The sequence below is a fragment of the Eulemur rufifrons genome, chromosome 7 (assembly GCF_041146395.1).
Source record: "Eulemur rufifrons isolate Redbay chromosome 7, OSU_ERuf_1, whole genome shotgun sequence".
Lineage (NCBI taxonomy): Eukaryota > Metazoa > Chordata > Mammalia > Primates > Lemuridae > Eulemur > Eulemur rufifrons.
Genome location: NC_090989.1, coordinates 251,426,439 through 251,439,730, shown reverse-complemented (window position 1 = coordinate 251,439,730; position 13,292 = coordinate 251,426,439). Strand labels below are relative to the sequence as shown.

At 37.9% G+C, this 13,292-nt stretch overlaps 1 protein-coding gene and 1 non-coding gene across 2 annotated transcripts in view; one reads left to right on the top strand and one right to left on the bottom strand.

Moving 5' to 3' along the window:
* The first annotated feature begins 5,297 nt into the window (after positions 1-5,297).
* The window catches only part of KIF24 (kinesin family member 24), a 46,737-nt gene continuing 38,742 nt past the window's right edge, over positions 5,298-13,292 (top strand). Inside the window, exons 1-2 of the mRNA XM_069472129.1 lie at positions 5,298-5,917; positions 10,481-10,670. Of these exons, the coding sequence (XP_069328230.1) occupies positions 5,298-5,917; positions 10,481-10,670 (810 nt within the window). The remainder of the gene's footprint in view (positions 5,918-10,480; positions 10,671-13,292) is intronic.
* Positions 7,097-7,160, bottom strand: LOC138388931 (U7 small nuclear RNA). The gene has a single exon (XR_011234386.1). It is a non-coding gene; the product is annotated as a U7 small nuclear RNA (small nuclear RNA).

Below are 13,292 nucleotides of genomic sequence, written 5' to 3'. Positions count from 1 at the left end.
AAATAGGAAGAAGTAATTATATGAGGTCAATTTAGGGAGATTGGAGGGAGGAGGGTATATTTCTTTTTTTTTTTTTTTTTTTTTTTTTTTTTTTTTGAGACAGAGTCTCACTTTGTTGCCCAGGCTAGAGTGAGTGCCGTGGCGTCAGCTTAGCTCACAGCAACCTCAGACTCCTCGGCTTAAGCGATCCTACCGCCTCAGCCTCCCGAGTAGCTGGGACTACAGGCATGCGCCACTATGCCCGGCTAATTTTTCTATATATATTTTTAGTTGTCCATATAATTTTCTTCTATTTTTAGTGAGACAGGGTCTCGCTCTTGCTCAGGCTGGTCTCGAACTCCTGACCTTGAGCGATCCACCCGCCTCGGCCTCCCAGAGTGCTAGGATTACAGGCGTGAGCCACCGCGCCCGGCTAGGAGGGTATATTTCTAATTGGAATTAGAAATATATTTTTAAAATAAGTAATATTGTCACATAGTTTCAAAATTAAAAAAAAACAAACTGTTTTAGGTCCTGCTCTGGTTGATGGAAACAGCAGTGAAATAGAAATTAATACGGAAGGTAATAACTACTAGCATTTATTGGTGTACAATAGTATACTCCCCATAATTGCCCTCTACCACCCAATTCCCCACCCCACCTCATCCAAGACCATTATTATTACTCGTGTAACCCGTCAAAGATATTTTATGCCTGGTAAACAAATATATAGATCCATTGTAGATCAATTCTCTCTTGCTCTTTAACAAATGGTACCTTTTCAAACTGTTCTGTACTTTGCTTTATTCACTTAACAATATATTGGAGAGGCTTTTTTTTTCTTCAATAACATATTGGAGAATTTACCTTTTGTAATTGCTTCATAGTATTATTCCATTTAATGGACTGCCATAATTTATTTAACCAGTCTTTATTCCATCATTCCATTCCTTTGCTATTACAAACAGTGCTGCAGTGAATATCTTTATACTTATGTCATTTTGTACTTGTACACAATATCTATAGGATAAATTCCTAGAGGTGGAATTTCTGGGTCAGTGAATTTGCATTTGTAATTTTGATAGATATAGATTAATGGAGTACAATCATAATCACCCGGGGAGCTTTTTTAAAGTACTTATATCTGTTCCCCTCAAAAAACCTGGGTATTTTTTGTTGTTATTATTTGTTTTTCTATGGATCTAGGGTGGGGCTTAGGTATCTATATTTCTTAAAGTGTCAAGTGATTCTGATGTTTATCCCAGAAGAAGAGGAGGGACTGGACATTGTAAAATGGAATGTGGTACAAAGAAGCATATTTAATTTTAAAACAAAAGAACATAGGCTAACTGTAGTGCTCAGAAGGGTGATATGGCTGCCAATTTATGTAGAAGCATGTCAATGACTGCTTTATCTTCATGTCCAAATTACTGCCATCTCTGGCATCTTTCCCTCCCATGATATTAGGGGATAGCCAAGCGTTGCAGGATGAATACCTTGGTCTTACAGGTACTGACTAAGAGATGCAGTAGAGGCCATGATTATCAGAGCTGGATTGGGAAATGTTTGGTAGGTCACCAAGGGTGTGTGAAATACAGGATCTTGCACAGCCTATGGAAATTGAGAAGACTGCATAGCACTTACAACCTGTTCCCGTGGATTATGCTGAACCAAGTAGGGAATATAGCTGCTTAGAAATAGAACAAACCAAAACACTGAAGGTTTATTCTATTCTCAGTTCTGTACTGGGTGACAAAGACAATAGAAGAACAGAAATAACAATAGCAGTAGTAATAACTACTAACACTTACTGGTTACTAAGTATGTACGAGTTTCAGAGATGTTATTATAAATAAGTAACTTACCAAAGGTCACACACTTATCTACTTCATAGGATTGTTTGGAGGTTAACAAATAAAGTGCTTATAACAGTACCTGGTATCTAAAAAATGCTCAATAAATACTAGATGCTGTTATTACTGAGGAACACAGGAAATATCAGTTATCCTCAGCTAGGGGACACCTCATAGAACAAAAATATAAGTAGTGTTTTTCCTGGGAAAGATAGATAATCCAGGTAGAAGCAATAGCAAAGAGATTGGTGGCCTGGTAGCTACTCCATAGATGTGCTTGGTGGTAAAATGGTAGAAGAGACTGAGAGATGAAAGAAGGCTTCATGGAGGGGAAAGTTCTTGGGCTATCCTGAAAGGATGGGAATAACTCATTTTAGCAGGCAGAAGGTGTTTGGGAACATTTCAAGCAAAGGTACCAGCATTTAAAAAGTACAGAAGGCAATGAGATAACACTACATAACTACTAGAATGTCCAAAATCCAAAACACTGACAGCACCAAGTGCTAACAAAGATGTGGAGCAAAAAGAATTCTCATTCATTGCTGGTGGGAATGCAAAATGGTAAAGAAGATAGTTTGGTGGTTTCGTATAAAACTAAGCATACTCTTACCATACCATCCAACAATCGTGCTTCTTGGCATTTACCCAAAGGAGCTGAAACTATGTCCACACAAAAACCTGCTCGCAGATATTTATAGTAGCTCTAATAATGATTGCCCAAACTTGGAAGCAACCAAGATGTCCTTTAGTAGGTGAATGTATAAATAAAACTGTGGTATGTCCAGACGATGGAATATTATTCAGCGCTAAAAAGAAATGAGCTATCAAGGCATGAAAAGACATGGAGGAAACTTAAATGCATATTACTAAGTATAAAAAGCCAATCTGAAAGCCTACATACTGTATGATTTCAACCATGTGACATTCTGGAAAAGGCAAAACTATGGAGGCAATAAAAAGATCAGTGGTTACTATGGGGCAGATGAAGGAAGGGTTGAATAAGTGAACACAGGATTTTTAGGGCAGCGAAACTGCTCTGTATGATACTCTAATGATATATACATGTCATTGTACATTTGTCCAAATCCATAGAATGTACAATGGTAAAAGTGAATCCTAATGTAAACCATGGACTTTGGGTGATGATTACATATCAATATAGATTCATCAATTGTACCAGTGTAGTGGGGGATGTTGATAATGAAGGAGGCTATACATGTATGGGTCATGGAGTATATAGGAAATCTCTGCACCTTCCACTCAATTTTGTTTTGAACCTAAAACTTCTCTAAAATATAAAATCTAGGCCGGGCACTGTGGCTCACGCCTATAATCCTAGCATTCTGGGAGGCCAACGCAGGAGGATCACTTGAGCTCAGGAGTTCAAGACTAGCCTGAGCAATGGTGAGACCCTGTCTCTACTAACAATAGAAAAAATTACCCAGGCATGGTGTTGTGGGCCTGTAGTCCCAGCTACTCAGGAGCCTGAGATAGGAGGATTGCTTGAGCCCAGGAGTTTGAGGTTGCTGTGAGCTAGGCTTATGCCACACCACTCTAGCCCAGGTGACAGAGCAAGACTCTATTTCAAAAAAATTAAATAAAATAAAATCTAACAAAAAAATAATTTTAAGCTGAGCCTGGTGCCACATGCTTATAGTCTTGGGAGACTGAGGTGGGAAGATCACTTGAGTCCAGGAGTTTGAGTCCAGCATGGGCAACATACCGAGACCCCGTCTCTAAAATTAATTAATTAATTAAAATTTTAAGAGTTTGTTTAAAAAAATAAGAATTTTTTTAAAAGGCACAGAAGTGGTGTTATAATTATCTACTGCTATGTAGCAAACTATCCCAAAGCTTAGTGGCATAAAGGAGTTACCATTTTATTTGCTCGCAATTCTGTGAGTTAGATATTTGGGCTGGGCTTAGCTAAGGAGTTGTTCTCCTGGTCTCTCCTGGGGTCACTCATATGGCTCCAGTCATCTAGTGGTGCCACTGGAGCTGGATAGTCTTAGATGGCTTCTCTCACATGTCTGGTTTTGATGATGGCTATTGATTAGCTGGGCTTCTTCACATGGGAGCAGAAAAATTCCAAGAAAGCAGCAGAAACTGCAAGGGCTCTTGAGGCATAGGCATAGAAGTCACATAGCATCTCCTCTACCATATTCTGTTGGCCAAAACAAGTCACAAGGCCAGCCTAGATGCAATGGGAAGACTCCACCTCTAGATGGAAGGACCTGCAAAGAATTTGTGGCCTTTTTTTTTTTCTTTTCTAATCTACACACATAGAAAAGGCCAGGATGAGTGTAGGATGTGTTACTCTGCCCCGTTAGCTTAAGTAGTAGTATTTCCTCCAAAGTTAATTATTCAGGGTTCTTTGATTATCCTTATTATCTTGCGTTCAAATCTCTCTGTTTCTCCTGGAGAAAAAACAAAATATAAAATAAAAACAGAAAAGTTTTACCAATAATTAATTGAATTTTTGAAAACTTTGAGTTATAAAACCATTTTTAAAAAGAAAATGTAGTTTACTTATTTTTTAATATTCTCATGAACTTGAACTTGATTATCAGTGATTTGGAGAACTCAGGGTCCTGAGTTTAATAATAACCAGGATTATGTTATTACCACATCATTTGTTAGTATTTAATTATCTTGGTGTTAAAATTTTTTAAGTATTTTAATATACAGCTATTTAAAATCTTTTTTTTTGCTATGCTGATCATGAAACAATTAAAATCTTGATGATACTATTAATTTCCTAGGTAAGTCATTTGATTCATATTCTCTACAGGTAGAGATCAATGACCACCTTTTGGAATGATCTGAAATTCTGAATTGATGTTGAATTAATGATGTTTTTGCTAGTACTGAGTAGATACAAGTGCTATCTCCTCTGGGTTATACTAGTTTATAATCCTCTGTGGTCTGCTATTTAATTCTGCTTTCCATTCTGAAAGTGTTCTTAGCCCCTGTTCATTAATCATGGGAAACAGTTGTGCGACATGCCTTGACATTAAGTTGAACATCTAAAATTAGTCCTACTACAATCAGTGGTTAGGAACAAGGTTTTAGTAGTTTGTGGCATGTGTGTTAAGTAGACATTGCAAGGTTGGAAGAAACTCCCTAGAAAAAAGTAAGTGACATGACGTGTAATGTATGTGTTCGTTCATGTACCTATGTGTATATATAATCGAAGACCTCTTTTTATTAAGCAGATGAACAAATTATATCTGTTGCTATAAGTTGTTCATGTGCTATACAAACCATCTTTGCTCATGCACTGTGCTGTTTAATCAGTCATTTCAGAAGAAAAATATATTTATTGAAAACTAGATATAAAACATTTTTCTGCATTTGTTTTGTGGTTTTCATTTTTTAAAGGAATAATTGTATTACATATACTCTGTTTTATGTGAATGACTTTTTTTTTCTCTCTTCAGAGTTTATAGAAACCTATTCACAAAAATGGCATCCTGGCTATATGAATGTCTTTGTGAAGCTGAACTTGCACAGTATTATCCTCATTTTACTGCCCTTGGCCTTCAGAAAATAGATGAATTAGCCAAGGTTACGATGAAGGACTACTCCAAACTGGGAGTCCATGACATGAACGACCGCAAACGTCTCTTCCAACTTATCAAAATTATTAAGATTATGCAGAAAGAAGATAAAACAGTCAGTCCAGAGCATCATCTTCAGACAAGCAGCCTATACATCAAGCCTCAGGAATTCAAGTCTGGCCCTCGTAGACAGCTGCACTTTGATTCTCCTGTGGACAATAAAGACAGAACTGCCAGCAACGATCGGTTTGAAATGTGCAGTTTATCAGATTTCTCTGCAAATGAACAGAACTCCACTTACCTAAAAGTGCTGGAACACGTGCTACCAGATGATTCCCAGTACCATGCAAAAACACGAATTCTGAATGCCACAGCTGCTGATTCCTATGTGCAAACAGAAACTAACACTTCATTCTTTTCATCAAATCACTTTTCCCCGGTATTAGGAGATTGTGATATTCCCATTATTCAAAGAGTCTCTCATGTTTCAGGTTATAACTATGGAATCCCTCATTCTTATATCAGGTAATGATTTATTTTTATCTTTTATTTTTTTGGAGGGAAGGTAGCCTTAAACAAGGGCAGGCCTCTCCCTCATGACCAGAGGAGAGCAACTACTGCTTATTTACAGTAAATGAATATATGATAGAAATAATAGTGAACAGCTTTTGCATCAATAATAGAAATACCTGGATGGGGGAAATTAGTGAGTAATTGGGCCTTCCCTGATGGGAGAAAGATGATATTGTTCATATATGTCAAATGGCTGCTACTTGTCAGGATCTGCTGTTATTCCTATAGCAGACCTATTTCTATTATTTATTATAGTGTAACATGATACATCTAGTGCATCAATGAAAGTAAAATAGTTAACTGGCCTTCTTCTACAATGGAAAAAAATTACATAATCAACAGAATTTTTTAAGGCTATCAAATTCATTTAAACTAACCAGGAGACTTAAAGCTTAGTTAAGAGCATGTAGTTAAATTAAGTAGGTCTTTGGAGCAGTTAGTTCACCTGCATGCATTGAAATATGACCCTGATATTGAGTACTTTCTACAATTCCAGGCCTGGAAAACAGATAATTTCTGTGAATTCAAAAAGTAAGACACTTCTGGTAGAAACTAGAGTTTGAGAGTCAGGGTCACAATAAGTTATTTTCACCTAGTGTTTCAAGTTAAAATTTGAAATAAAGTCCCCAATTACTTGAAATATCAAGTAATCCCTAATACTAACAGTGATATAATAGGAAATATGTTCTTATAAAAAAACTATATTGCTCATTTAAAAGTTATATATGTGGCCGGGCGCGGTGGCTCACGCCTGTAATCCTAGCACTCTGGGAGGCCGAGGTGGGCGGATCGTTTGAGCTCATGAGTTCGAGACCAGCCTGAGCAAGAGCGAGACCCCATCTCTACTAAAAATAGAAAGAAATTATATGGACAGCTAAATATATATATAGAAAAAATTAGCCGGGCATGGTGGTGCATGCCTGTAGTCCCAACTACTCGGGAGGCTGAGACAGCAGGATCCCTTGAGCTCAGGAGTTTGAGGTTGCTGTGAGCTAGGCTGACGCCATGGCACTCACTCTAGCCTGGGCAACAAAGTGAGACTCTGTCTCAAAAAAAAAAAAAAAAAAAAAAAAGTTATATATGTGAGTTATGGGAAAATAAAATTCATTCTTTTTTTTGGTGGTGGGGTTGGGGGGTGTCTTCCAGTGAGGACCAGAAAACCTGCTAGATAAATTCTAAAAGAGCTGTAACAGTTAAAATTCATTCTTAAGCCCTATTTTCTTTTTTAAAATGCTGTTATTCATACTTCAAGATAAAATATTTACATGTGGTCTTATACTGGCTAAAGTTTCAAAGGATCTTATAACCAGTTCTTTTACTCCAAAAAAATAGAAGACTCGGTTTTAAAGGTAAAAGTACCTTTAGTAATTTGAAATATGTAAGTGAATTTTATAATGTTTCTGAAAACATTTTTTTTTGTTTGATCCAGCAGAGCACAGAGCATATAGTACTGTTTTTTTTGTTTGTTTTTGTTTTTTTGAGAGAGAGTCTCGCTCTGTCACCCAGGCTAGAGGGCTATGGCATCAGCCTAGCTCATAGCAACCTCAAACTCCTGGGTTCAAGCGATCCTCTTGCCTCAGCCTCCTGAGTAGCTGGGACTACAAGCGTGTGCCCGGCTAATTTTTTCTGTTTTTAGGAGAGACAGGGTCTGGCTCTTGCTCAGGCTGGTCTCAAACTCCTAAGCCCAAGCAACTTTTCCTCCTCAGCCTTCCAGAGTGCTAGGATTACAGGTGTGATCCACCGCGCCCGGCCTTGTTTTCTTTTTTTAATTGTGAGAGGACTATATTGTTCTGTGACTATGAAAGTCAGGATTGATACTGTCCTATTGGTTAGTTCAGTGGTGAAAGAGCAAATGTTTTCTTTTTTTTTTTTGAGACAGAGTCTTACTCTGTTGCCCAGGCTAGAGTGAGTGCCGTGGCGTCAGCCTAGCTCACAGCAACCTCAAACTCCTGAGCTCAAGCGATCCTCCTGTCTCAGCCTCCCGAGTAGCTGGGACTACAGGCATGCGCCACCATGCCTGGCTAATTTTTTCTATATATATTTTTAGCTGTCCATATAATTTCTTTCTATTTTTGGTAGAGATGGGGTCTCGCTCTTGCTCAGGCTGGTCTCGAACTCCTGAGCTCAAACGATCCGCCCACCTCGGCCTCCCAGAGTGCTAGGATTACAGGCGTGAGCCACCGCGCCCGGCCGCAAATGTTTTCTTGAATCTTATAGTCTTTTATTGAACAACACATAAATTGAAGTTATTTATAAATAAAAATACACTTTGCATTACTTAACACCATCAAGGATAGAATGGATATTTTAGTTTAAATATTGCCATTTCATTTATTTGGCAATTTTTTTTTTTTTTTTTAAGAAACAGGGTCTCATTATGTTCCCCAGGCTGACCTCAAATTCCTTGATTTATGTAATCCTCCTGCCTGTGCCTCCCAACTTGCTGGGGCTACAGGCACGCACCACCGCACCTCACTTATTTAGCAAATATTAAGTACCATCTCCACTAAGCCCGATTCTAGATATAAACATAATTAGGATATCTGGAGGCTCTTAAACTCTTAGGAGGCAGGGTGAGTGGGATGACAGGTATAAACAACTATATGGTGAGGTAAATGGTCTTATAGACATTTATACATGAGAAACCCAGAGTGAAGGTTATTCAATTGAGCTTTCTCACCTTTTATATTATTATCTCACTCTTCCCATTTTTTGTTATATTAGAGAAATGAAGACAAGAAAGTACGTTTTCTCCATTAACCCAAAATATTGTCTTCTCACCCAAACCCCAAGTAGGAGTCAAGGTTTTGGAACCTTGAGAAACCCCTTTACCAACTTAAGGTTTGCTATAAGGGAATCATCTCATCCAAAGAGTATTCTCTTTGGCTATCTCAGATCAGGTTTTTGTTTTTCAGATATTCCAAAAGTTCAAAATAAATTGCGGGCCTCAGAATTTTAATAAAAGTGTCAGGCATTTAGAGAACTGGTTGCCCTGACTTATTTAAGATCTTGAATAGATCTAACTCTATCTTTCTTTTTTTTTCACATTTAAATGTCTTTATGATACAATTTTTTTCTACTTCAAAATGCTTATTTTTATTAAAGAACCACCTTGTTAGCCTGAATTATTATTTTTTTTTTGTCTTTCTGTGCCTGGTTTATTTCACTTAAAATAATGTCTTCCAGAGCTATCAATGTTTCTGCAAATGATGAAATTTCCTTCTTTTCATGGCTAAATAATATTCCATTGTGTACATACACCACATCTTTTTTTATCCATTCGTCCCTTGATAAACACTTAGGCTGATTCCACATTTTAGCCATTGTGAATAATGCTGTAATGAACACTGAAGTGCAAATATCTTCTGGTTACATTGTATGTCTTTGCCTCACCCAAGCGAGGTTTAGAGGCATGCCCTTCCCCTCTACAATGCTCACCGTGTCTGTGACCATTAGTTGTGAGTTTGCCCCCCTCCAATCCCCTAATCCCTGAAGACTATTACTACCCTGTGAGCACCATAGTGTTGATCAGTTAGCACCAATTTGACAGCAAGTATGTGTGTAGACTATTCCCAGACAATACAGGGCCAGAGCGTATCTCCCCAGCATCGTTAACTTTGTCTTTCTTAACTCTTTGCATGTCAGACAAATATAGTTTACTTCTAGGGAATATTGGATATTAAAACGAGAGCCTTTTAAGAAAAGAACATTCAAGGCCAGGCGAGGTGGTTCACGCCTATAATCCTAGACTCTGGGAGGCCGAGGTGGGAGAATTGCTTGAGGTCAGGAGTTCACCTGTAGTTCAATGCAAAAATGATGCATTTTTAAAACTCTCCTGGTCAGGCATAGTGGCTCACACCTGTGATCCTAGCATTTTGGGAGGCTGAGACGAGGGGATCGATTGCTTGAGCCCAAGGATTCGAGACCAGCCTAAGCAACATAGTGAGACCCTGTCTCTGCAAAAAATAGAAAATTTTAAAAGTCTCCTATTTGTTGTTTTTGTTTAAAAAAAACAAAAACAAAAAACACATTCTGGCCAGGTACAGTGGCTCATGCCTGTAATCCTAGCACTCTGGGAGGCCGAGGTGGGAGGATCACTCAAGGTCAGGAGTTCAAGACCAGCCCAAGCAAGAGCCAGACCCCGTCTCTACTAAAAATAGAAAGAAATTAGCCAAACAACTAAAAATATATATAGAAAAAATTAGCCGGGCATGGTGGCACATGCCTGTAGTCCCGGCTACTTGGGAGGCTGAGGCAGGAGGATCGTTGAGCCAGAAGGATTGCTTGAGCCCAGGAGTTAGAGGTTGCAGTGAGCTGTGATTGTACCACTGCACTCCAGTCTGGGCAACAGAGCAAGATCCTGTCCAAATAAAAACTTTCTCAGTGTTGACACTTTAATATGTAACTTTAAAAAATACATTATGTTCAATATACAGCAAAATGTACTGATGATACTTTGACCTCTTAAGTAGTATTGTCCTATTATTAAAAATTAAAATGTATTTATAAACATAGACAGAATACCTTAGAGAAAGAGAATCCTTGGACTGAGATGGAGAAAATCAGAGTTTGTGTTCGAAAACGTCCTCTGGGCATGAGGGAGGTACGTCGTGGAGAAATTAATATTATTACTGTAGAAGACAAAGAAACTCTACTTGTGCATGAGAAGAAAGAAGCAGTTGACCTCACACAATATATTCTTCAGGTATGATGTTTTCCTTTTGTGTCTGGAACTTATATTATTCAGTATGTCAATTCTTTGCTTTTTGTTTGAGTAGTAGCATTCAAGCTCTAAAATCCATTTTCTGATTTGGGTATTGACATTCATTCCTGATGGGACATTTTCTTAAATCACTGATACCCTGGGCCTTAATTTTTTAAAAATGTGGTGCAGTGGGGGATACACAACCATAATTCTTCTACTCTTGTGCAGTGGAGCTGCATCATACATTCACTTAACACGTTTTATGTGAATTTAATTATACATACTCAGCAAAAAGGGGGGAATGAAGGGATAAAAAGAATTAAATAATGAAATGGTTGCTAACAGGACCAGTGACTGAACATATGCCCCAGAGTGACTATGAGATGGTCATATAGGTGGTCTCCATTCTTGCTTGCATCTCACAGTGTGAACTTGTCACTCTGCTGAGTTTAATGATGAACAGTGTTTCTTTGAACAACAAGGCCCCAGATTGCCAGCCATCTGCTTCTTTTGATTCTCAACAGTCTTGGGCTTATATTTAACTGGTGGAAATTAGGCCCTGAGCAGGCCACGTTGCACAGGGTAGATTGCATTTGGTAAATATAATAGAGGGATATGATTTCTAAGGGTTTAAATAAAATACTAGTGGCTCAGATGTGTAAAGAATGTTCACTACCTACTAGAATGACCATGAAGAGTCCAGGGAGAAAGGGTTTGGTATTAAAAGGAACTTATTCCAAGCAGATAGGAACCCTTGCAATAACTCTTCTTTAGTCTTATAGGGAAGCAGCAAATTTCACAGATGAGAGAGAATCATAATTCAGGTATTGCTAAAATTGTATAACAATGGTAAATAATCTAAAACAGAGGATAATCTATCAGATATTAAGATAGGAATTCAGAGTTTCTCTTACTCTCAATCTGCTTCCCAAAACATTCATATTATATTCATTCTCTCTCTCTCTGCGCCTCTCTCCCTGCCTCTCTCCCTCTCCCTTGCCCCCCTTCCTCCCTCCTTCCTCTTCTCCCCATCTCTCCTGCTCTCCTCTCTCCCTCTCCCCCTCTCCTCCCTCTAAAATTTAACCCAGTGATTGGTAGAGAGAAAAAAGTGGTAAGTATATGCTGGTATGCTAGCAATTCACCTTAGTTAGCTGAGATCTTTAGTGGAATAAATACTTTAATGCTATCTCCTGGCAGCTCTCCTGAAAAAAAATAAAATACTTTAATGTTAAAGTCAAATTGTTAACACTTTCCCCCTCTTTCAAACTTGCATTGTTCTTTCATTTTTGGGTACCAAAATTGGGTTTCACAATGACACTCAAAGTTATCCACTGAGTCTTTCTATTGGTACTGAATTATTAATACTAGACCACTGTACAACCAAACCAATCACTTTAACAGCCTTATTGATTGGTGATCAATGCGCAGTCTATTAAGTCTCAGTGGGAGGTGTTTATTTTGAAGATGATCTAAATGACCAATTAGTTGTAAAGCTATCCAGTTCCATGGCTACTTATAGCCATAGTAATAGCCCTGTCCAATCACCATCTGCCCAAGACTTCCTTAATGATGCTTCTGTCACAGCAATTCCCTCAAGGAGGCAATACCTTATCTTTTGTATTTTTCCATTATCCCAAAACACAATAACCTTACTTTTTTGTCATTACCATTTGTCGATACTTATTGAATACCCATAGTTTCCATGGCACTTTCTCTGCTATTTGAACTTTGGACCTTTGCTCTCATAGGTCAAAGTCCTTACCTGTCAATGCTATAATATAAAAATGTTGAGAAGACTCCCCTACTCCTTTTTCCTTCCTAAAAGAGAAAGAAGAAAAGAGAAGTTCATAGCAAATTGGCTGCTAGATAAATATTGATCTTAGATTCTTTGGGTTTTATTCTTAAATAGATTCAGGATTAAAACAATAGATTCATAGATCTGTTTATTAAATATCCTATCTTTTAGAATCTTGTTACTTAGTGAATATGATCTATATATGTAGTGTGCTATCTTACTTGACCATTAAATTTTATAATATCAACATAATGAGTGAAAAAACAAGGAAACAAAACTATTTGTTTCATTCCAATTTCTTAAATAAAGAAAAAATATATATGGAGAGAGAAAAAAAGATTGTACTGAAATACATGAAAAAGTTAACAGTGCCTGTTTCTGGGTAGCAAGATTTACAGATAATCTGATTTTCTTCTCTATTTCCTATTGTTTCTCTATTCTCTATATTTTGTTCTCTATTGTAATTCTTAAAATATTCCATATTTAAAAATTTTTCTACAATCAGCTCTGTTACTTTTATATAAAAAAGTGAAAACTTTTCTTTTTTGAGATAAAGTCTCACTTGGTCACCTGGGCTAGAGTGCCATGGTATCCGCATAGCTCATAGCAACCTCAAACTCCTGGGCTCAAGTGATTCTCCTGCCTCAGCCCCCCAAGTAGCTGGGATTATAGGTGCATGCCACCATGCCCAGCTAATTTTTCCTATTTTTAGTAGAGACAGGGTCTCACTCTTACTCAGGCTGGTCTCAAACTCCTGACCTCAAGCAATCCTCCCTCCTAGCCCTCCCAGAGTGCCAGAGTCACAGGCTTGAGCCACCTCGCCTGAC